The 24,277-nt window shown below is 38.6% G+C and overlaps 3 protein-coding genes across 3 annotated transcripts; 2 read left to right on the plus strand and 1 right to left on the minus strand.

The window, feature by feature from the left end:
* Nucleotides 1-6,893: 6,893 nt before the first annotated feature.
* Madm (MLF1-adaptor molecule) lies at nt 6,894-9,808 on the plus strand. The gene is made up of 10 exons (XM_090154494.1): nt 6,894-7,406; nt 7,484-7,795; nt 7,853-7,988; nt 8,049-8,141; nt 8,221-8,276; nt 8,461-8,562; nt 8,623-8,755; nt 8,831-9,177; nt 9,234-9,353; nt 9,453-9,808. The coding sequence occupies exons 1-10, from the start codon at nt 7,278-7,280 to the stop codon at nt 9,531-9,533; spliced, it is 1,509 nt and encodes a 502-aa protein (XP_090010620.1). The 5' UTR covers nt 6,894-7,277; the 3' UTR covers nt 9,534-9,808.
* A 202-nt stretch (nt 9,809-10,010) lies between these two features.
* On the plus strand, nt 10,011-13,540 carry Rab23 (RAS oncogene family member Rab23). The gene is made up of 8 exons (XM_090154496.1): nt 10,011-10,978; nt 11,050-11,171; nt 11,238-11,323; nt 11,379-11,455; nt 11,515-11,594; nt 11,662-11,744; nt 11,810-11,899; nt 11,962-13,540. The coding sequence occupies exons 1-8, from the start codon at nt 10,946-10,948 to the stop codon at nt 12,105-12,107; spliced, it is 717 nt and encodes a 238-aa protein (XP_090010622.1). The 5' UTR covers nt 10,011-10,945; the 3' UTR covers nt 12,108-13,540.
* A 41-nt stretch (nt 13,541-13,581) lies between these two features.
* On the minus strand, nt 13,582-15,858 carry LOC149934966 (BAG family molecular chaperone regulator 2). The gene is made up of 6 exons (XM_090154495.1): nt 15,707-15,858; nt 15,096-15,219; nt 14,924-15,040; nt 14,734-14,852; nt 14,603-14,648; nt 13,582-14,306 (listed from the first exon to the last, which is right to left on the minus strand). Exons 1-6 carry the CDS (start codon nt 15,779-15,781, stop codon nt 13,954-13,956), a joined length of 834 nt encoding a protein of 277 aa, XP_090010621.1. The 5' UTR covers nt 15,782-15,858; the 3' UTR covers nt 13,582-13,953.
* Nucleotides 15,859-24,277: the final 8,419 nt, after the last annotated feature.

Below are 24,277 nucleotides of genomic sequence, written 5' to 3' on the forward strand. Positions count from 1 at the left end.
TACCAAATGATATAAGAAATATTCAACATACAAATTGTCCCGTTTATATGAACTTAAATGTAATATAAAATCGTCTTGAAAAAACGTTTATTGCTTTATAACATTCAAAAATAATATTTTTAATGCGCCATGTAGATAATCGAACATCTGCTCGTCTAGGTAATGTTTGCATTGTCAACGCTCGTATTAGAAAGCAGAATGAGATTTTAGAAAGTAGGTTGTAATTCGGAACGATATTAATACTTTTCGCGAATTTGGTCATCAGTGAATTATAAATATGACTCTGCTCTGTGTATGATTTTTAACGATATCCTCGATAATGGCGTTGTTCCTATCTCGTGGCATACAGCAAAGGTGTCTCTAATATTCAAAGGGAAAGGAAAGGATCCTACGGAAATGGACTCCTATAGGCCGATTGCAGTCACTTCGGTGTTGTACAAACTTTTTGCCTTGATTTTAAAGGACCGTTTGAGTGAGACCTTGGAAGACAATGACTTACTCAGTGAGGGTGTATTGTTAGTACAAGTCGTCGTCACTAGGTGACGCCACTCTCCTGGGATATTGTTTGTGACTCTCGGACTACATGTACTCTGAAGGAGATCACGGCACTTGCCGAAGCGGCGACCAAAAGCAAGTCATACTGTTAACTATCGTCTATTTATTACTAGACTAATTGCTAGTTAAGTTAACAATATATAGTTAAAGAAACAATACATGGTGCCAGAAGTTTTATACTCCACGCTCAAGTAAATATTTATGGTTTTTCCAATGGATGGATTGAGATTGCCTCCAGCGTTATCGTTCTCGGGCAACGATGCTGCGGCGTGGGCCATTTTCTTTCAGCGATTTGAAATATACGAACAGGCTACGTCTATACCGAAGGCAAGAAGCGATAAACCGAAAATAGCATTGCTATTAAATGTCGCTGGAGAACATGCTATTGATGTCTTTAATACCTTTACGTTTTCGCAAGAGGATCCTAAAACATTTAACAATGTGGTTGCAAAATTCAAAGCATATTGTTCGCCCAAGAAGCATGAATCGTACGAGCGTTGGATTTTTCGAAATTTGATGCAATCAGAGGGTAAAACTATTGACGAATTTGTGGTGTTGCTCAAAAAAAAAGTGCAATCTTGCAATTTCGGGGTCATTGAAGAGTCAATGATACGGGATCAAATCGTGGCTGGAGTTTCGTCGTCAATGAGAAAGAAACTCTTAGCCGAAGAAGATTTAAGCCTTGATCGAGCGGTAGCACTTTGCCGAGCGGCAGAAAGGTTGGCAGTACATGTACAAACGTGGACGGACCAAGGCGCCGCTACAGCCCAAGACGTTCGTAAAAATACATCATCGGAGCCTCTAGTAGAAGCAGTTACTAAGAACCGAAGAAACAATCAGTCGCAAGCGAGAGAGCGAAGTAAGAATGCCACTCTATCAAAAGCTAATGGAAAACAGGTTCGACCGAAAAGTGGGAATGTCACAAATTGTTTCCGATGTGGCGGAAGTCATAAGGGGAATGGTTGTCCCGCATATGGCGACATTTGTCACAAATGCAAAGGTAAAAATCACTGGGCAAGAGTTTGCAAAAGCAAAAAGAAAGTTGAAATGGTTCAATACGACAGTGAAGACAATGAAGACAGCGATAACGATTTCATCATCGATGTGATTCAAGTTAAAGAAGCTAAAGATTCACGAGATTGGGTAATACCAGTAAAGGTACTCTCTAAAGTGGTCAATATGAAAATTGATTCGGGAGCGCAAGTAAACTGCTTACCATTAGACGTCTATAATAGTTTGAGACCTAAGCCTGAAATAGAGAAAGGCGTTTCGCTTAAAGCTTACGGGGGATCGAAAATAAATTCACATGGGATAACAGTGTTAACCATAGTTATTGGGTCAAAACAATTGACAACCAAATTCGTCTTGACTGATGCAGGCGAGAGGCCAATATTAGGGCTACGATCTAGCGAAGCTTTTGGATTTTTGGAAAGGAACTTTACTCGAAATGGATATATTACCAGTGAAAACCACAAGACTATAGAAATAGTCAAAGAAGTTGAAGTTTCATCAAAGGGAGATGAAAAGTTTAGTGAAGACTTACTCACTCAATACCCGAAAGTATTCAAGGGAATAGGACGTTTGGAGACGCCGTGTAACATTACGCTCAAAGAGACAGCGATACCGGTGGTCATACCACCAAGACGAGTTCCCTATGCACTACACGAGCGTCTTAAAGAAGAGCTTAACCGTCTAGAGAGACAAAATATCATAAGGAAGGTGGACGAACCAACTGATTGGGTAAGCCCATTAGTTATAATTGAGAAGAAAAATGGAAGACTGAGGTTGTGTTTGGACCCCCAGGAGCTTAATGCTACCATAAGGAGGGAACACTTCCAGATACCTACGAAGGAAGATATTGAGGCTGAACTGGCGGGAGCCGTATACTTTTCAAAGCTTGACGCCGCTTCAGGTTTTTATCAAATACCGCTGAATCCGAGTAGCCAGTTGCTGACAACTTTCAATACTCCTTGGGGGCGGTTTTGTTTTTTGGTCTTGCCATTTGGTGTCTCGTGCGCACCTGAAATTTTCTTCAAGATATTCAGCCAGATTTTCGATGCAGTTCAGTGTGTTCGACCTTTACACGATGATGTCATAGTATGGGGTGCCACAGTTGAGAGTCACGACAAAAATCTGCATACTGCTCTAAGCCGCTTAGAAAAAGCTAAGGCTACGCTGAATCCAAGCAAATGTATTTTCAGAGCTACAGAGCTGCTATACATGGGAGAAATCATCTCCAAAGACGGGGCGCGACCAGATCCAAACAAAGTGGAGGCGATTGTCAAAATGGCAAACCCAAAGACTAGAGCCGATGTACAACGTACCTTAGGTGTGGTGAATTTTGTTGGGAAATTTATACCCAATTTATCGGCGCATACTTATCACCTAAGAAGCTATTTACGAAAAGACGTTGAACCTACGTGGCAAAAGGAACACGATAACGAGTGGAATTACATTAAAAACATTCTTACTAGCCAACCACTTCTGCAATTTTACGATCCAGGAAAACTGACCAAAGTTTCAACGGATGCGTCTCAAAATGGGATTGGTTCGGTGTTGTTACAGAGGCACGACAAAGGCTGGAAACCAGTGGCATACGCGTCAAGAACGCTCACAGAAGCGGAGACAAGGTACTCCCAAATCGAAAAAGAGAGTCTAGGGCTTGTGTACGGTTGTCAGCGTTTTCATAACTACATCTATGGAACCGACTTCGTATTAGAGACGGATCATAAGCCACTGTTAGCTATGTCAAAACGAATAATTTCGGATGTTCCACCCCGGTTGCAACGACTTTTCCTAAAGTTAATGAAATATCAATATACTCTACAGTTCACGCCGGGTAAAGAGTTGATCATTGCGGATGCTTTGTCCAGAGCCAGCTTGCCAGCCATGGCGTCAGAAAAGAACCTACACGAAGAGGTTCAGATTCATGTGAATGCAGTTGTAAAAGCACTGCCCGTGAGTAAAAACAAGTTGTCAGTTTTACAAGAAGAAACGGCTAATGATCCGATTCTTAAACAAATAAAAGTTCAGCTACGAAACGGTTGGAACTCCAACGATAAAATCACTTCGTCGTACACTACAATCAACTCCGAGTTAACCGAAGTCAAAGGGTTGATTTTAAAAGGATCGAGGATTGCAGTACCGAGCAGGTGCCGAAAGAAAATACTCGATGTGATACATGACGGTCATCTCGGAATCGAGAAATGTCGAAGACGCGCAAGGCAGTCTGTCTTTTGGCCCAACATCAATGTTGATATAGAAAATAAGTGCAAGAGTTGTTCAACATGCAACAAGTATCGTTATAACCAGCCTTATGAACCTCTAATTATGAGAGTGACCCCCAAAGAACCATGGAAACGTTTAGGAACGGATCTCTTTAGTCTACACGGGAAGGATTACCTAGTAGTCATTGATGCGTATTCCAATTACATTGAAGTCGAAGCCATGAGTTCGATAGCAGCGGGACCAGTCATCAAGAGCCTCAAAAGAATATTTGCTCGACATGGCATACCCAAAGAAGTGCTCTCCGACAACGTACCGTTTAACTCCGAAGAGTTCAAAGATTTCAGTATGGTCTACGGGTTTGATATAACGCTTTCAAGTCCCCGTTATCCGCGATCTAATGGACTTTCAGAAAAAGGGGTACAGATCGCAAAGCGTTTGTTGAAGAAAGCGATAGAATCGAAAGAAGACTTCGAATTGGGCCTAATGAGTTACAGAAGTACACCGTTGGACGGAGGTCTATCACCAGCACAGCTGCTAATGGGCCGAAACATTAAGACAAGACTTCCTGATATACGAAGCTTCAAGTCCTCAACACCAAAGAAGCAAAAGCAAACGTCTAAAGGGAAGGAGTTACCAAAGTTAAAAGCAGGTGATCCGGTGAGAATTCGAGACCAAGGAGAATGGAAGAGACAGGCTACAGTACTGAACGAAGTCGCACCTAGATCATATCGCGTGGAGACGGAAGATGGAGCCATATTACGACGTAATCGCCACCAACTACTACAAACTAGAGAATCGGTACCAGAGTCGCCTATTTCTAAACCAACTAAACTCCAAGTACATAAGGCCAACAGGCAAGTGACGGTAAATAACAAAACTCCTGTGTTAAGTGACCCTAGTGTTCGTACACGCGTTATAGAAGAGAATCGAAACAAAAGTCCAAAAGATAAGTCTGCAAAGGTGCAACCTAGAGCGTTAGCAGAAACACCAAGAGCGTCTACAAGTCGTGAGGCCATGTCTGGGAATTCTCCAAGGAGACCCAAAAGAGTCGTAAGACCACCTATGAAACTTAACCTGTAATTAAATAAGAGATTGAACAATTTCTTAGATCTCAGGTTATATAAACATTAAGTGTTAGTAATATTCTTTAAAAAAAAGTTAAAAAAGTGTTAAAGGCATAATTAGTTATTTTTCTAAATATATATCTTTCTAGCAAAGTATTTAATATTGTTAAACGAAACCACTAAGTGAAATTGTAACGTTGCTTGTATGTGTCTTAAGGGGAAAGATGTATTGTTAGTACAAGTCGTCGTCACTAGGTGACGCCACTCTCCTGGGATATTGTTTGTGACTCTCGGACTACATGTACTCTGAAGGAGATCACGGCACTTGCCGAAGCGGCGACCAAAAGCAAGTCATACTGTTAACTATCGTCTATTTATTACTAGACTAATTGCTAGTTAAGTTAACAATATATAGTTAAAGAAACAATACAGAGGGCTCATCTGTTTGTTATCTGCCACCTGCTTGAAATTTCAAGATCTAGATCAATTCCTCTTAAGGTGGCTTTCCTGGACCTTCAGAAGGCGTATGACAGTGTATCGAGAGACTTTTTACGGAAAAGACTAGATGAAATGGGCATACCTCGGCGCAAAGGTTTCGTTGGGGTGTGTGCACCTCAGCAAGGGAGTCCTATAACCCATATGCAATAGGTCGTATCATTTGGAAAACTGTGGCTGTCCCAGCCTTGACTTTTGCGAACGAGGTAATCTGTTATTCACCCAAAACTCTAGAGGTATTGGATAGAGCTCAGCGGGATGTTGGTAAAACACTCCTAAATGCGGGTCCAATGGCAGCAGATGCTGCGATCCAAGGCGAAATGGGATGGAGCCTGTTTCGTGATAGGGAAGCTAAGAGTAAATTGAAGTATTTGGGAAGACTTAAATTTCTCCCTGAGAGAAGGCTAGTAAAGAAAATGTTCCTCTATATACGAAAAAACGGGATTCGCACGGAGTGGACAAAAGCTGTGGAGCGTCTGGATCGTTCGCATGGGGCTGGTACAAACAGAGGAACGGCTGAAACGTATATACAGTGGATCAACATAGTGGAGAACGAGGTAAAAAAGGCGTCTGAATGTGCTTGGAAGGCTAGAGTGCTGAGCAAAGACATACTACGACAATACTCGGCTAAGGAAAAACCAGCTCCGGAGATGTTTTATGACGGAACAAAGAGCAGCAGTTTGCTGTTCCAGGCGCGATCTGGGTCACTGTTGACAGCGGGGCGTCAGAGTCAGCTGACAGACTGCTCACCTGAATGTCCTTTGTGCGGGTGGTATTATGAAGATATTGAACATGTTTTGGCGGAGTGTCCTGCTGTGAGTAAGAGTACCACGAGTAATGACTGGAGGGCTGAATGGTTTGGCTCGTCTCTCAAAGATATGGTTGGCTTTGGGCGCACTGATTGGAACCCTGTAGGAGTTAAATGTATCTTGTTGGAATGGCACAATGCCAGGGAGCAATGGCGCCGCGATAAATTGCACTGACCCTTTTTACGTTTCTTGTTTTTGTCAGAGGATGCTAGGGATGATAGGAATTAAGTTATAAAAGACATTGGTCAACTTGAAGTAAGGGTGGCGGAGATGTGTAAAGGAAAAGAAGTTGAGCCGCCTAATAAGGCTACTAAGACTAATAAGACTAATAAGACTTTTAATACGACTTATATTTGTATTTTATTTTTTATTGTTTTGCGTTTGTAGAGTGTTTATGGTATGAGGACGTTATAGTTTTAAATGTTGTTATAATTTTCGTAACTTTAAAACGCTAAAATGGTAGGCTGTGCTCCGGCCCTGTGTCGGAGCCGCTCTGTTATAAAAGGGTGTATAACTACGGCTACCAATAAACCTGTAAACCTGTAAGCTAGTTTGTTATCCGATTTCTATGGGCGGGGCGGGGGTCAATGGGAATTTTTTTTTTTCAAAATAAGAAAGATATTTATTTGGTGCCTATGACAGCGGGGTCTTCGCACCACACACTCCAAAATTACATAGTTAATAATTTTATTTTCCACCAGATGGCAATAAAAATAGTTTTGACATTGGTTAATTTTTGTACTGAATGCGTCTTGGTGAATGTGTAGAAACTAACGCTCGAGTAATGACGTTTCTGAAATCATTTTGACGCAGTTGAAGTAATAATTTTCTATTGAAAGGGTATTTGAATGAGAGAATCGTCAGTAAAAATTCAAATAAAATATTTTTCAAAATTTTTATTAAATTACATTAAGTACGGGAAGACGAACTACGCATATTTAAGCTAAGCCTTGGCAATTTTCTGGCCGCATCGAAGACATTCCACCGCGGTGAGTGTTCTATTGTTCACGGGCGGGTCGGAAGTGCTTATTCCCATTTTCAAAAGTCACCCAGCAATGACAGCTCATTTAAATTAATAGCCAAAGTAGTATGTTAGTAGAAATAGGTTTTGCATTAAACGAAAACCATGCCTGACGTAAAGAGTAGTGAACAAAAATCCAAAGTGCCTAGAGAAAGTGGGGGTGAAGATTCTGAAGATGACTGCGATATTTTGGAAGAGAGCCCTTGTGGACGTTGGCTCAAGAGAAGAGAAGAGGTACTGATATCGCGAAAATTTAATGCTCTATCATTTTTCAAAATAAATCTATGATTCTACTTGATATTTGATTTTAGGTTCAGCAACGTGACATTCCAGGAATTGATGTGGCTTACTTGGCAATGGATACTGAAGAAGGAGTAGAAGTTGTATGGAATGAAGTTAAATTTTCTGAGAGAAAAAACTTCAAGTCGCAAGAAGAAAAGATTAGACAAGTGTTTGACAATCTCACTCAATTAGAATACCCCAATATTGTAAAATTTCACAAGTATTGGATAGATAACACTGAAAAACCAAGAGTTATTTTTATTACTGAATATATGTCCAGTGGTTCTTTGAAACAGTTTTTGAAGAAAACCAAAAGAAATGTCATAAAATTACCATTGCAGGTATATTATCAGTCCTAAGTCAATAGTTGACATTATGTAATTTACAAAATTTTACAGGCTTGGAAACGTTGGTGCACTCAGATATTGTCCGCCCTTAGCTATTTGCACAGCTGTTCACCACCAGTGGTGCATGGTAACTTAACCTGTGATACGATTTTTATTCAACACAATGGTCTAGTTAAAATTGGCTCTGGTGAGTAGTCCATTTTTAAATTCTGATTGGCCTTATTTAATTCATTTTGGCTATTAACAGTGGCACCAGATGCTATTCATAGACATGTTAAAACTTTTCGAGAGGACATTACTAATGTCCATTTTATTGCTCCAGAATTTGGAAACAAATCATGTAAGAGCTACTTTTTACCATTTTTAATTTTTGCGCTGTTATATTGCGAACAAAATGGTTCTGAAACTCGACTTTACAGTTTCCATGGTCACACCTGCTGTTGATATTTACTCCTTTGGCATGTGTGCGCTTGAAGTAAGAATTCCCATTATCGCTCAGCCAAAATTCTTTCATACAAATTTAATTAAAAAAAGGTTTTTTCAGTTGGCCTTTATCTATGTACCAAGTACATTTTTACTATTCCCTGTTATAAAAAGTCACGAACCCTTATATGATGTTTAAAAAAGGATCTGATTGTAATATTTAAAATTTTTTTTAGATGGCAGCCCTTGAAATTCCTGGTAATGGTGAATCTGGAACTCAAATCACCCAGGATGTTATAGAAAAAACAATTGAGTCTCTGGAAAATTCTTTGCAAAAGGTTAATGTTCCTAATATCCTGTTTAACACTTTTATGGCAATTTAATTCTATAATTTTCAGGATTTTATTCGTCAATGTTTGAGACTATCTCCTATTGAACGTCCAACTGCCAAAGGTTTACTCTTCCATTCAGTCATTTTTGAAGTTCATTCCTTAAAGCTACTAGCTGCCCATGTAATAGTTCACATTACCTGTATGTTAAAATAACAAAACTTAAGTTACTGTCGATGTGGATTAAATTTTAACAAAGTAATTTTTTTATCAATAGCTTATCAACCGGATCAGTTGACTGACGAAGCGTTTCAATCTGGTTTCGAACAGGATGATTTTGTAGCTGAAATCATTCATAAAGACGGCCGACCAGGAGTAAAACTAAAACGCAGCGATTGTCCAAAACTAGAGTTAGAAAAGTTTTTGGAAGATGTCAGAAATGGTATATATCCCTTAACAGCATTTACGGCTCCTTCTTCCGCTGCTGCTCGCACAAGAGCCTCTTCTCCCGAAGTGGTTGAATCTGTGAAATCAGCATCGCCAGAGCCAACTGATCAAGAGACCCGTAGAATTATCGATATAATGTGTAACATTAAGCCCCAAGATGAAACCCAAAACCTTATGGTAATTTCCAATAATCCCTGTTTAAAGAGGAAAATTTATTCATTTCCATTGCTTAGCTAACACTTTTGCTCAGGATGGATGATAAAATGAACCGACAATTAACCTGCGAAGTTTCTCTTCAAGATACGGCCACTCTGCTTTCCAGCGAGCTTGTTGAAAATGGGTTCATAAATCAGGTTTGAGCAGATTTCTCTTTGATATGTTAGATATTAGATTGGTAAATTTTAGAGTTATGCAATTATAATTATAATAATTTATTTCATATTTTATTATAGACTGATAAGGAAATGGTGGAGAGTTTCATCGCAGATACCCTTAGTCGTAGACACGTTGCTCAGACAATTGTGGCTAAGTGAAATTGGTTATTTTCTAGATTAATAACACATAGTACTCTATAATCCAAATGAACTCATATTACATGGAACTTGAGCGTGGGTTGAGTGAATTTATTGTTTGAATGGTTTTTAACATAAGCATTTTTATGCCTGAGAGGAAAAAAAATTTGAAGAAGATATTTCTAGTGATATTGTATTTTATACGAGCTTATCAGATGTATGCGGAGTGCCATTGAGTGTGCTTTACCAAAGGATTGCGAGTGAAATAAACTTGACTATAATTTTGATGCCAATAAGCTACATTTTAACCTGTTTATTATAAACAAAATTTGTTTTTGAAATATGTTGGCCTATATTCTGGTAAATATATTTTGGAAAAGTGCTTTGGGGTATACTTTGTAAATATTGACAATTTACATGACAGTTCTAGACCCCTACCACTTCCTGTATATTACGCCCTCACTGCATACTTTAGTCATAAGAGGAAAAAATTACTTTTGCCCCTTGTTGGTCCAAGTGGACGCTTGCTTGACAATTTGATGCCCCCAGGGCCCTATTTGAAACTGAAGAATCGCCGCTATTCAACGCTGGGAGGTCACTGGTGGTCAATTCCAAATGGTACAATTTTTTCGGGTATTAATACTTTGATTCTTACTACTTCGCCTTTTGACCTAGTTATTTCAGTACGAATTTAATTTTTTCGTTTTGTTTATATCTTTTGGTTCAAATTTAAACGCTTAAACATAAATAATGTTTTTAAATTTAAGCCTTGCGGGTGCAGTTTTGTTACATGATTTTCGGGGGTAGTCGCTGAGTATATGCAACCTGTTTTCTTAAAATATTTTAGTACGTTTTTGTAGTTTTTTCCAAAAAAACCTGATGCCTCTAAAATGGCAAATTAAAAATTTTGCTTCCCGGCGATGCACGTACTTCGGTGGCAAGTCTTAAACTTCTTTTTGAAAGCGGTTTCTGACCCTGAATGGAATGAAAGGGGGGGGGGGGGACTACTTTAATAACGTTTACTGCCACCGCTACCATATATTTCTTCCCCCTCTTATCATCTCGCGATACGCTTCACTTGCTAGCACCCCTCTAGCTGTGGTCAGAATCATCTGAATTGCCCAAGTACCTGACAATAAAATTATTACACGACTAATACAGTAGCGTTTAGTGGCATCGAGATCTCCCTGTAAACCCCCATTCAGTTAAATTGGTATCCTAACTCTTACTGATAACAATCAATAGGTTAATTATTAGTCTTAATTTCATGTGTGTTGCTTTAATTTTCAAAATTTTTCAGGTGAATAACATTATCTAGCCTATGTAGACATGAGTTACTGTAGCAGTGTGATTAACATTCCCCTCTTAAATTTCTGACAAGTTGTTAAACTCGATACTTTCTATAAAGAATTCCCATAGAACTATCTTAACTAATGCGTGAGGAAGACTTTGAGACTGCCATAAAGGTATGTTTATTGGTCTTTTTTTACATTTTATTTTTCTTAACCATATATTTGTTTTGGCTTAAAACATATAGGTAGTGGTTGTGGGCAATGGTGCTGTTGGAAAATCAAGTATGATACAGCGATATTGCAAAGGAATTTTCACCCAGGAATATAAGAAAACCATTGGGGTAGATTTTCTCGAAAGACAAATAGAGTTAGTACATTTGCTTTATTACTTCTTAATTGTAATTGTAGATGTATATTTTAAATTGGTTTTTAGAATTAATGGCGAAGATGTTAGGCTGATGTTATGGGACACTGCAGGACAAGAAGAATTTGATGCTATAACAAAAGCTTATTATAGAGGTATTTTAAAAAAAATTGTATTTGAATATTGTACTTTATAATTGGACATTTATAGGAGCTCAAGCGTGCGTGTTAGTGTTTTCAACAATGGACAGAGAGTCTTTTCTAGCCATAGAAAGTTGGAAGAAAAAGGTAATATTCCTGAAGTAATTTTTATAGAAATTCATGTTGATTTTGAGCACTTTATTAAGGTTGAGAATGAATGTGGAGGAGTGCCGACGGTACTTGTACAAAATAAGATTGACCTTGTGGATCAAGCCGTAGTTCATAGGTATTAATGAAAGAGATAAAAGTGTGCTAGTGTTTCCCATTTTTTTAAATTAACTCCTCAATTCCAGGGAAGAAGCTGAAGATTTGGCTAGAAAGTTAAAATTAAGATTTTATCGAACCTCTGTTAAAGAGGATTTGAATGTCAGTGATGGTACGTTGTGATTATTGAATTTTTGGCTTATAAATAGCGGACTAACGCTGTATTGTATGGAATAGTGTTTCGCCACTTAGCTACAAAGTATATGCAACAAATGAATGATGTGATAGAAATGCCTCCTGAGAAGCAATCGCCTACGATAGAGAATCGTGAGTTGCCTTTACATTCTTGAAACAAAATAAATTATCTTAAATAATTTTTTTCGCATTAGATTTTCTTAGTGGCAATTCAAACAAGAATCAGCAGTTTAACAGTCGTAACTCAAAACAACTGAATGGTACCATCTCTCTTCACCATCAGAGTAGTAGGTCTAAAAGTGGAAAGAAGCTCCTAAAGAAATCCTGCAGTCTCATCTAATATTATCCCCAAGATATAAAACTACAATGCCACTTATTATTATCCATATTCTAGGCACACGCATCTCGGTAGTTTACTGAATAAGGTAAAAACTTTGTGCAAAGGAAAAACTGTATCCGTCCATTTTTGTTTCCTACAAAACTATACTCAAAATTTGACTGTTTATGGTCAGCTATTTTTGCCCCAAAGTGCCATTATTTTATATTTTCCATGCCATTGCTGCATTTTTTAATTTTTATAGTATTATAAGACGAATGTGTTAATTTTTATATTTCCTGGTGATTTTTTTTATTATTTGAGAATCTTTGTACCTTAGTGATAAATTTATATCCTATTTAGTCGTTAGAAAGCTAAGGAAGCCTGAAAAAGAGCTATAATTTCTAGAGAAGTACTGGCAGTTTTGATGGTTAAAATAGCTACCAAGGTAAAATTTAGGGATGCACCGATATGGGTACAGCTGATTTTAACAAAGTAATGTATCATAACAGTAGTGTATATGATAAAATCATTTTATTCTAATTTACCATGAAAAAAAGTTTGCAAGGGCATATCCAAATTTGTTTCTTTTCATTTTACATGATACATATTTTCTATCAAAAAATGAAATATCATTGCTTTTTATTTGTTAACACTCGTAACCCCCCCCCCCCCCCCCCCGTCTATAAAAAGGTTTGATCTAGCTTCTGGCGTACTTAGCATGGCCAATCAAATAAAATTTTCTCAATAGTTAGTCGAGAATTTTTTTATTTTTAAATGTTTTTCTGAAAATATTGTTCTATTACTGGTATCAGCCAATATCGGCTTCGCTTAAGCCGATATTGATATTAGAAAAATAGGCAGATATATCCGTGCATCCCTAGTAAAATTTATTTACTTTTACATACTGGGTTTTTTTTTTACGTTTATGACACAAAAATAATATATGTTATGCTAATATTTTAAAGTAGCTTATCAAAGTTATTATTTTCAAACGCTGTAAATATTTGGTAGCTTTAAATTTATCGAATTCAATATTCTTTTGAATTCTAGGTCAGTAACTGCGTACTTCATTTACGTAGCGTAATTAACTTGATTTTTAAGTGAAGGGCACTATTTATGCTCAATTTAATAAAGACTTACAATTTTCACTAAAAATCCAATGTTGGCAAATTTGAGCTAAGTGCAATTATTAGAAAACAAGATTATTGAATTATGAAATGATAAAAATATTTTCTAATGACAGTATAGAAAGGTTTCTTTGTCAATGTGGATTTGCACATTCCCATGTAAATCCTTAAGGAATACCATGGCCCACTTCACCATGTGCCCAGGCAATTGCGCCTTCATTTCACAAAAATTTAGGGTATAAATAGAATGAACAAATCAATGTTTTGAATGATCACAAACCGTCCATTTTGTTAATTTAAAGGTGTAATAAAAAATACTCCTCCTTTTTCTGGGTTTGTTTTTTCTAAACCAAAAGACTAAGAATGTTAGTACACCTTTTTTATTATAAAATTAGTAACATTTACAAATTATGTTAAAGCACTCTTAACACTTTTTTTTAATCATTTACAGTTTTTCCCAAGTCAATTTACAAAACATAAACAGAGGAGATCTCGAGGAATATAAATATGCCAGTATATACAAAGGCACGATTTAAAACTTTTGGAGTGTTTTTTTTAAATTTTGCACTTTGGGGGAAGGTGGTGTAGTAATACTGATTAATTTTAAGTACTTATGATTTTAGATGTTTCCCCAAACTGATTTTTTACACTTAAAAAAATTATACCCAGCAAAACAAAAACTTTAGATACGCCCTTTTCTTGAAAATTTAAATTAATGCCTTTAAGGGGTTAATTTTGTATCAAGTCATTTGCGTATCTTGATGCTCGGCGTGTTTTATAGTAGTTAGTATTGATTCCAAACGTTTTCGAGTTTTTTTCTGATCATCGGCAGCGCATTCTATTAAGCAAGCTTGAAACCTCTGATCAATCGGACCTTGATAGTCTGGCAGGCAACAGTTCAGATATGTTTGACACAATAATTTAGCTGCATTTAAATCTGACCGTGCTCTATCTAATACGCTATCTAGATACTGGGTGACTTTTTCCAGTGCTTTTTCTTGAAGTTCATTTCTAGGAGTAGATACAGCTACTTCCACAGTTAAGGTTCTTCTTATCAACCGATCTGCTGTTAATTCTATTTCTTCTTTTTCATCTACATGGATATATATATTAATATACACGTCTTTAACTAATAACATGTTGGTTTTTATTAAATACCACATCCTATATCAAAATATATTTTTGGATACTGTTAGGGAACTTTTAATATGTCATAAAAAAGGTAAACGCTAATTCCCGCCCCATTCTTATGCAATTTTTCACCCCTCCCCTAATCTCTTCCCATACACGTTACGTGTCATTTTCCATGCCTTAAAAAGTATAAAAAGTTCTTAATGATTCAGCCGGTGCCCTCAAGGCACCGTTTCAGCCCAAAAGACAAAGGCCTACCTTGCCGTATATGATGAAGGTCTTTATTATTTTGAATAGTGTGTATCTGGAACGGGCAAAAATGGCTCGATTTAGGTGCAAAAATGTGCCTCCTCTAGAAACAAACACGGTTAAACTTTTAATAAATTTACCATGGAAAGTAGCGCTTCCTTTTCATGCTCGATGGCGTAGGCGGATTCCCTCAAAATTTCTACTCTTTTCTCTATGTGATCTAACATTTCGACAATTCTTGTCGCCATTACTTGGTTAACTAAAAAATTTTAACGTAATTTTGAATAATAGTGTTTGATATACACGCAAAACTTAAGAAATTGGACCCACATGTAGGAAATTTGACGACAATTTTGGAGTTTTCCGCCAATATGTTACCGCCGAATGTCATAGAAACTTCTTCGTGGTTTCGCGTCCCGAAAGTCAAACGCTGACATCGCAAAATAGCTAGTTATAGTAATAAAATTAGACACGCTTAAGGTTACATTAAAATGTCGCTTACCACCACCGCCACCAGAAATTGGTTCATGCTCCCGCCGACTTTCACAGCCGTCGCTTAATTTCAGAGGTGCCCGGTCACTGCTTTCTGGTGAGCCATCCACCCGACGAACTGTTTCATGGGAAACCTTGCGGCACGTTGAAAGAGCGTAGGTTATTAACGAACCTCCTCTTACGTTCATTAGTAAGGATATCAGGGGGGAGTGTGGAAAAATTATCGCTAACCATAAATTTGAATTTCTTATTTCCTGCAATTCTGAGGTAATAGATTTGGTAATAGTACCCAATATCTAACATTTTTCGTTTTTTGGAAATATATTATGAATTGTTTCTATAATGGTTTATTTGCAAGGTGGAAATTTGGTTAAAGATTTATACCACATACATTATCCTATAAATAATGTATTGATTTAGGAGAGTATAAAAGTTTAGACAGCAATAACGTAGCATCTCCGAATTTAATAAGCATTCGGTTTCGCAGTACTGTCACGAAACGAAGAGCCGTTTACGCTCTCCTAAAAACTGACATTTAATAAAAATAAACTTTTGGTCCGTTAAAAATAAGGAACCCAGAAGGTGGTGATACGCGTTTTAAAGCTATGACCTTGGCCTTACCCTGGTATAAATCCGCCGAATAGTCGCTGGTTGCTGAAGGTGATAACCGTACTTTCTAGGGTCCGAAGATGCCATTTTCTTCTTTGGAATGCATACCCAAAGAAATTAGCCCTCTCTCTAGCATCAGGAACCGAAGCGCAAAACTTTAAGCTAAAATTAGTTTCTCTCAGCTGAGAGGGAGAAGTCGGAGGATTATATATATATATAAAAAAAAACTAAAAGCTACAGTTTGGATGTTCTAGAAAAATCGTCATTTTCTTAGTAGTTTTCCGAGACAACAGCAGACGAGTGTGGTGGTTCTAGAAAATGTTTGTCTTTTAAGTTTCTCCATCTTCTACGTCTACAATAGCTGAAAACGTTTTATCTTATAGTTTTGTTTCCCCAGAATTTCAGTTAAAAATTATGAACCGTTTCAAATTACTCCTTTTTATTAGAAAATAGGTATGCATGCCAATTTCATTGTCATATGTAGTAATATAAATTACCTTCAGAAATAAAGTTTCTTTATTTTTTTACATATAAAACCCTAACTTAAACTTAAAATTTTTCAACTTTTTCTTTAGTGCAGCCAAGAATGTATTTGACGTGTACGTTTTAAACCAACTTTATTTATTATCTTTTTATTTTTACATGTCTTTTTGCGTAAAATTGTTTTTTTTTATTAAATATATATAAACTGAGAACGAAATCTTTTGGCACGCACATTTGGTGATATCATTGATTATCTATAATAGCTAATCACTTATTTTAATTAGACGCATCGTAGCTCTACGCGTATGAAGACTTTCCCATATTATTCTACATTACCTGTTCTAAATTCCAATACTGTTTATTTGGTGCTTGTTGATACAATGGAAACTTTTCACCTTTAAACAGAACACCGTGTTTTTGCTAAGCCTTAATATGTCAAAAAAAAGCTACATGGTTAAAAGGAAACACTTGTTGCGTACCGTACAGGTGAAAAGTTTCCATTATTTCTACCAGCACTATATAAACAGTAACTTCCTGTCCTGGCTCTCAGAAACATTACTACTTGGCGATTTCCTTGAAGATGTTATATTGAAGGGCCTATTGAATACATCTGTCGAAGAATAATAACACCTAATTAAGGTGTCTAGTAAGCCCTGAAAAACTTGACAAAACCTAACTACGAGGAGCGTAATTACTATTCTCAACAATAACGTTGGTCCTGCACCTTCGGAAACTACTGAACATATCAATTTCGGCAACAGTAAAGGGACCAAATGATAATCAGTCGCTTCATGAAGAGGGGTGGTGCCTTAGGTAATAGCCTATCTGATTATTATTATCATAAGTAACATAATATATTACTAGTGTAATTAATTATAAATGAATTGCGTCGTCTTGCCTGATTTTACAACTGCAGTACTAATCTCGTTACCATGTTAATATACCGTTTAGTGGCGGAATCGATAATGAAGCTACACACAGACGATTAGCCTGTGTCAACCACCACAAAATACCATTCAGTGGATCACTTCCGATTCCTAAATTTTTCAAACAAATACCTACTACAACGGTAGCGATAATTCAAAGATGGGCCAGCACATTGGCTACGTACGTACTACGAAATCCAATATCTACCAGGTTCCAAGAACTACAACGCAGACGCGATGAGTCGACTAATAATAATACTATTATTGTCAGGAATTAGAAAGTGAGATACACTTATTGGGCTCCTGAGTACGCACTTATATTACGCACACCAAGCAGTCGAATACAAGAATAACATAAAACAAAATAAAGGAATACAAAACAAGATTATCAATACAGAAAAAAATAAATAAACATAAATATACAAAATAAAACAAAAAAAGGGGGGGGGGCAAGTGATTAGACGTTAAGTGATACGTTTAATAGGAAAAATAAGCGAAACAACAGTATAAAACTATGTACAGATAAGAACATTACCGACCCTAGGTGTCATTCCGCAATGGGATATTTCAGTTCGTAACTATGGTGATGATTTGTTGGGTCCAGAAAACAACATTCGTAACACTTTTTTAACGTTTGAGAAAAATCCTTTAGCCGATTCTATTTAGCTAAATGATGACCACTATAATTGGAGTCAAGCCCATAGAGTAACCCACTCACAAAGAGTGGAAGGCTATCAGCGAAACTTGTTAACACTTTTCGTACGCAACGTTTGGTTTTGGAGGCGTGAAATAAACAAGTTGGTCTAAAGGTAATGTACAATATCTGGTTAAAAAGTAAGTTTATATAAAAAAAAAATGTAAAAACCACACCATCGCTCATCGGACTATATTTACTCAAGCCTCGAAAACAAATTGGCGAGATAGAATTAATGTTTCATGTCGTTCCATAGGGCCTTCCACTCTATAGTAGTAAAAGGTCCCCATAAGCAAAGGTCTACCATAGGGGCCCATGTTAACGGCGTTGTAATGAAGATAAGAAAATTAACGTACGACGATAGGGCAGTAGCGCCATCTTCTTTTTCAAAATTTCTACATCTAAAATATTCTCTTACTTAGGCGCTCTTGTCGAAACTCCAAGCTCACGGTCTCGAAGGTAACACCCTTCGTTGGGTTCCAAGTTTTTTGGCGGAGCATACGTTCCAAGTTCGAGTCAATGGAGAACTTTCTACGCCCCGTTCGGCTCTGTGAGGAGTTCCTCAAGGCAGTGCAGTCAGTCCCATTCTGTTCAGCGTGATGCTGGACGGAATCCCGCAGCTCTGCCCCTCCTCGATCGACCAAGGGCAACATGCCGATGATATTGCTCTATGGACTAGCGGTCACACTATTCCCAGGCTATACCCAGCTATGCAAACCACCCTGGATAGGGTTTCAGCCTACGGGGTAACCTGGGGGTTGAATTTCCAACCTCTCAAATGCGAGTATATGGTGATCTCGAAAGAAAAACGTCTGCCGAACAACCTCTCGCTCACGCTCGGCTCCACCACTCTGGCTCAGGTGTCTTCTTATCGATATCTCGGGAGTTTATTCGATGACAGACTCTCTTGGCTTCCTCACATCGAAGCTCTCCACACTTCCTCTTTAAGCCGCCTTAATCTCTTGCGGGCGGTGTCGGCTACTCGTTGAGGTGCCGGTTGAACTTCCCTTCGGCTTCTATACACCCATCTAATTCGCTCCCGGTTGGACTTCTCGAGCCCTCTTTACGCTTCGGCGTCTGCTTCTTCTCTGGCCAAACTGGATAAAATGCAAAATGCAGCGCTTCGATTTATACTTGGGGTTCCAAAATCCACGCCCATTTCCCTGATGGAGGCTGAAGCAGCCCTTCCGTCGCTTCCTTACCGGAGGGATTCAATCGATCTCTGCACTCTAGCGCCTTGTGGCGCAGCGGACACTCCTGTTTTGATAGCTCTATTTCAGAGAGGAATTGGAACCCCTGGAGGTACTTGAACACAGGTTCCCAGCAAACAGGCTCCATTTCGTGCTTCGAGCGTGGCGCCTAGCGCAGCTGCACAATCTGGACTGGCTCTTCCACCTACCCCTTACATACTCCACGGCCACGATCATTCCGCGCTGGCTATCTACTCCCAAGGAGAAATTAAATTCTGTACAGTTACGTCAACTATTCTTTGAAGCCTTAGATCCTCACCTCCCAGACGCAACGGTGATATATATGGACGGTTCAACGGCTCCTGATTCAGGTGTCGCGGGTGCGGCATTCTCTCTCAAGGTGGGTGCGACTTCGCTGGTTGAATCGGTTCATCCTATTAATAGGATAGAACTCTTCGCGATCGAAATGGCCCTCTCATACGCGTTCACGCATCTTAAAGACTCACAAAGTGCTCTCACACAACTATGTCAGCGATCTCTTGACCCGGTGGTTACGCTTATTCGTAATTTATGCGATTGGTACACTAGCCCAATTACCTTCTTGTGGTGTCCGGCTCACGTTGGAGTTCCTGGTAATGAGTCGGCCGATCGGCTCGCGTCTGTTACTCGGTTGATTCGTCCTTCGAAGGTAGACTTCCTTCTACCTTCTACTCTTGCGGAATTAAAGGGTGCCTGTGCGTGGTCGGTCCTCTCCAGGTGGACACAGCACTGGAAGTCTATACCGGGTTCCTGACCCTACGCGAAGCGAAGCCATTCCCCAGTTCTAGGGATGTCTTCACCGTTGAACTCTCTCTACAAGGTTCAGGTTCTAGTCTTTGAAGATTCTTTTGAGCCTAGGCCTAACTAGGCTTGATATGGATTTTAATATCGCTGGTGGAATATTCCACTTCGACGACTTTTTCCATTTTCGGAAAGCGATCACTTATTGATCATTTTCCCCAACCTTTTATTTTTCTAAATTACTCATTATTTAACTTCATCCGCACAAACCGAGTGAGTTTATAAATTTCAATAAAGCTACATTGGGCAGACTAAAATTCCGACGCAAAAAATTCCTTCTCAATTTAGAGGTTTTCCATTGGCTTAAATAAATATGTTAGTAGCCAATAGTGTGACTCCCAAAATTACTAGGATTAATAAAAAGGTTAAAATCTAACGTAGTCCACCTTTTTACTGGTTCGTGGTGAAACAAACCGTTAGTGAAAATTTTTGAATGGAATAAACAATAAAGGTACAATGGCATACTTATGAGTAATAAAGTTACATATGCTTATGAGGAAAAGCCGTTTTACGCGGGAAAATTCCGCTTGGCGCGTTGAAAGCCGCGACAACCCTTCTAACGTTATCCTAAGGGGAAAATGTTTCGAAACAGTCCCACTTTTAGGAACCTTTTACGTTATCGTTGCAATTTTTTTCAACGCTGAGATTTTAATATGATTTGAAGTAAGGCTTAAGCTTTATTTTAAGCCTATGTTTGTAATTTTAAGATCTTTGGTTCGCGTACAATCTTCTTTTAAAATCGACCAAATTTGAAGGCGAGGAATTGACTCCGTATCGAAAATAAGCCTCGCGGTCATCTTGCGCCGCGAGATTTAAAAATGTAAAACTAAGAACACAAAATAAAATATCTGTAAATACAACTTAGGTTCTATTTTTTACTTTAGTTATTATGTTATTACTTAAATTTTTACGTTTTATTATTATTAAACTGTTCAAAACATTATTTAAAATAGTTAAAGTTTGCTGTGTAACAATTTGGAAGTCGACGAATAGGAAAAACTTTCGCTGGGTTATTGTTCCACGAGTTTCCAAGTGATCCTATTTTATGCAATGAATGGCTTAAAGCCATTTTTTTTCCTCTAGAGTTCAGGAAGGGCTAGGGTGAAAAGCCATACAGCCCATGGGGACCATTCGGTTAACATTAATAGTCAATAATTCAAGGGGATATTGACAGAAAAGATTTTGAACCGAATGTTCAGCCAGACAGCCTCACACCAATCTTAGGATTACCTGAAATAGAAAAAGTATTCTTCCTCGAAGAAGAGTATGAATTTTCAAAAGTCATACCTGATAACATTCTGTCATTGCTGGATCAACTCAATAAGTTACCCCGGTTTCTATTAAACAAGCAACGGTGGCATATCTTGGAGGTGTGATACTCCGTTACTGAGAAAAAGATGCAGTTTTTGAAATGTGCAGTTTCTATCGAATCAGTACTCCATCATAGGACTCATCACTAGATCTGATTGTGGTAATCTAAAGTATCCAAGCGGAGAATTGGTTGAAATACTGGAAACTATTAAAAATTTGGTTGAAGGCGCATTACTATACTTGCCAACATCGGGGATCCTACTTAAGGTCAAGTCTCTGATACAACCTAAGCTAATACAGTGTCCTGTATTAATTTGTGATTGTAACAATCAACAACACACTGAGAAATTGGTTAAAACCATTATGAATCGCTTAGTTCCTCCTCTTTTGAACAATTTGATGCACAATATTTCTCAAATATTTGAATAAGTTAAACACCTACAATACAAACCAGTTAGTCGAAAAGTTTTGAAACTTCAAATTTTATGTTAAACACTTATATATTTCATGTGAAATTTGTTACAAGAAATTAGATTGATTATATAAAACTATGAAATTTAATATAAGACAAGTTATTAAAATATAATACAGAGTTTGAAATACTTACTAGTGGAATTTATGTTTACAGTTTTCAATCAGGCGCGCAAGATGACCCCGAGGCTTATTTTCGATACGGAGTCAATTCGTCGCCTTAAAATTATGGTCGATTTTAAAAGAAGATTGTACGCGAACCAAAGATCGTAAAATTACAAACATAGGTTTAAAAGAAAGCTTAAACCTTACTTCAAATCATCCCTTCCATAAACTGCAACCTTGTACCTCTTCGTGGTGGAAGGGAGTAACAGGTGGAGGGGTAACCCTTCATGCTGGCCAACTAAGGCTCTGCTTCTTCTGCTAAGGTGTAAGGTATCGGGCTGAGGGCTGAATGGTACCGGGGAAGTGAAAATACGGTATCACTAGCGATCCTCTCGGGGAACCAGGTGAAACCCCGTTGTAATTACCCTTACTAACCTCTTACTTTCCTCCATACTCGTGGAATCATTTATGAAATCAAAACAAAAACAAAACCAAAAAAAATGAGCCAGGGTCTACTTCCAGTAGTACCCGGCTTGATGAAAAGAATGAGCAAGGGTCTACTTCCAGTAGTACCCGGCTTGATGAAAAGAATGAGCAAGGGTCTACTTCCAGTAATACCCGGCTTGATGAAAAGAATGAGCAAGCGTCTGCTTCTAGCAGCACCCGGCTTGATGGAGGGTCTGGGTCATCTTCGGATGTTACCCAACCCTCAAAAACGTCGATACGCAATGCACGCCGCAAGGGTCTGCTTCTAGCAGCACCCGGCTTGATGGAGAGTCTGGGTCATCATCGTATGTTACCTGACCCTCAAAAACGTCGATACGCAATGCACGCCGCAAGGGTCTGCTTCTAGCAGCACCCGGCTTGATGGAGAGTCTGGGTCATCTTCGGATGCTACGTCAAAAACGTCGATACGCAATGCATGCCACAAGGCTGCAAGGATCGCTAAGAAGGAGGTTCAGTCATCCTCGGGTGACAAAGTAACCCCTTCACTTAAGAGGCTCAGGTCGGAGGATTCCAATCCCTCGCCTGGGTCTTCTCAATCTGCGGCCAAAAAGGCTAAGGAGCATCCAACTCCTATGTCCTATAGCGACGCAGTAGGGTTGCCTAAGATGGCCATTGTAAAAGATGGCTTTCCGAACAACCTTATCACAGAGGAGGAGATGGGCGCCGTCCAGTGTGGGATTCTAGAGAAAGTTGATGGGACACCTTCGGGTGAACCTCTTCCTCTCATCAGGAATTTCCAGCTGGTTGGAGATGCCATCACATATCTCTGTGGGGATGCCCCAACCAGGGAGTGGTTAAGGAAGGCCTTTGACCAGAATGACTGCGTTTTGGAGGGAACGAAACTTTTAGTAATAAAGGCTAGTGAACTACCGAAACCGGTCAAGGTCGCCTTCAGGACTAAGGATGTCGGGACGAAGAATCCAGAAGTCCTTCTAAAGAGGCTGCACCTTTATATCAACAAGCTCATTACGAGCCGTTGGAAAGTGGTCACCTCTGACTGTGACAAGAACTTCATTCGGTGTATTTTCCAGATGGATGAAGATTCTGTCGCAGTTCTAAAGGAGGCAGGATTTACTGCCTACACAGGGGTGGATAGGGGGACTTTTAAAGTCCTTAAAAGTCCTAACACCCCAGCACAGCCTGAAGCGGTGGCAGAGGACTCTGCTACTGAGATGTCGGACTTTGATCTGGCAGGAGAACTGGGTGATATCACCCTGGGCTCCATGTCGGACATTTCCGACATCACGGTTGTAGAGAACACCTCCACCGGCGCAGAAGGGTCTGTCCAACCCACAAGGGCATTAGGTGAAGATGCGAGTGGTTCAGCTGGTGATGGAGGTAGGGTCAGTCCGGTACCTGACAAACCTGAACAGAAATCATCCTCCTTGAAATGCAGGCTGAAGACCATCTATCTGTTACCTATTTAGTTCCAAAGATGTACCTAAGCATCTTTTATCTTCAATTATATTAGTTTTAAGATTCTTACTCTTAAAACTAATTAGATTTACAGAAAATTCTACCTAAGAACGGTTATAAACTCGTGAATTTGCTATATATATAATATTAATAAAGATTTGTTATTATTAAAGATTTATAAATTTTAAGGGAGACATTATTTACGCGTCAAAACGCTCTAAACACCTCTACAGCCTTCAAAACTATGTATTATAATATGGCGCTTTCGCGTAAAAAACGCGTCTCTTTATCTTCATTTAATATTTATAAGGCAATATTTTTTAAATTATGAATTATACATAAATATATTGCGAAAAGATAGTTTAACTTACTATACCTTGTTTTTTCTAAATAGGAAAGTGGAAAACATTTTTCCGCGATTTCGCTTGTATTCCCCGCCTTTGGTGATAGTAGGTTTTTGGTCGTAAGTAGCGCCCCTATCGGGATTATTCATACACGCAAAATAACATTAGACGCGAGGCGATTGACGTGGCCGCTAAAGCGCGGTACGCGTGATCGAAGTTGGCCGTGGTCAGACATCAGTTACAAACTGAATAACTAGAAAAGGTTTCGGCCAATGTGAAAAATAGGCCCCCCTTTT

Source organism: Leiobunum rupestre, chromosome 7 (genome assembly GCF_980474605.1).
Source record: "Leiobunum rupestre chromosome 7, qqLeiRupe1.1.hap1, whole genome shotgun sequence".
Lineage (NCBI taxonomy): Eukaryota > Metazoa > Arthropoda > Arachnida > Opiliones > Sclerosomatidae > Leiobunum > Leiobunum rupestre.

What these genes read in the sequence shown, in the direction of transcription:
- Madm (XM_090154494.1), top strand. Translation starts at nt 7,278, where the DNA reads ATGCCTGACGTAAAGAGTAGTGAACAAAAATCCAAAGTGCCTAGAGAA. An exon ending in TGTAATAGTTCACATTACCT is followed by an intron (nt 8,756 to 8,830) that starts GTATGTTAAAAT and finishes TTTTATCAATAG; the next exon opens with CTTATCAACCGGATCAGTTG. An exon ending in AAAATGGGTTCATAAATCAG is followed by an intron (nt 9,354 to 9,452) that starts GTTTGAGCAGAT and finishes ATTTTATTATAG; the next exon opens with ACTGATAAGGAAATGGTGGA.
- Rab23 (XM_090154496.1), top strand. Translation starts at nt 10,946, where the DNA reads ATGCGTGAGGAAGACTTTGAGACTGCCATAAAG. An exon ending in GATCAAGCCGTAGTTCATAG is followed by an intron (nt 11,595 to 11,661) that starts GTATTAATGAAA and finishes CCTCAATTCCAG; the next exon opens with GGAAGAAGCTGAAGATTTGG. An exon ending in ATCGCCTACGATAGAGAATC is followed by an intron (nt 11,900 to 11,961) that starts GTGAGTTGCCTT and finishes TTTTCGCATTAG; the next exon opens with ATTTTCTTAGTGGCAATTCA.
- LOC149934966 (XM_090154495.1), bottom strand. Translation starts at nt 15,781, where the DNA reads ATGGCATCTTCGGACCCTAGAAAGTACGGTTATCACCTTCAGCAACCA. An exon ending in AATTTCTGGTGGCGGTGGTG is followed by an intron (nt 15,041 to 15,095) that starts GTAAGCGACATT and finishes TACTATAACTAG; the next exon opens with CTATTTTGCGATGTCAGCGT. An exon ending in AGGAAGCGCTACTTTCCATG is followed by an intron (nt 14,649 to 14,733) that starts GTAAATTTATTA and finishes TGCCCGTTCCAG; the next exon opens with ATACACACTATTCAAAATAA.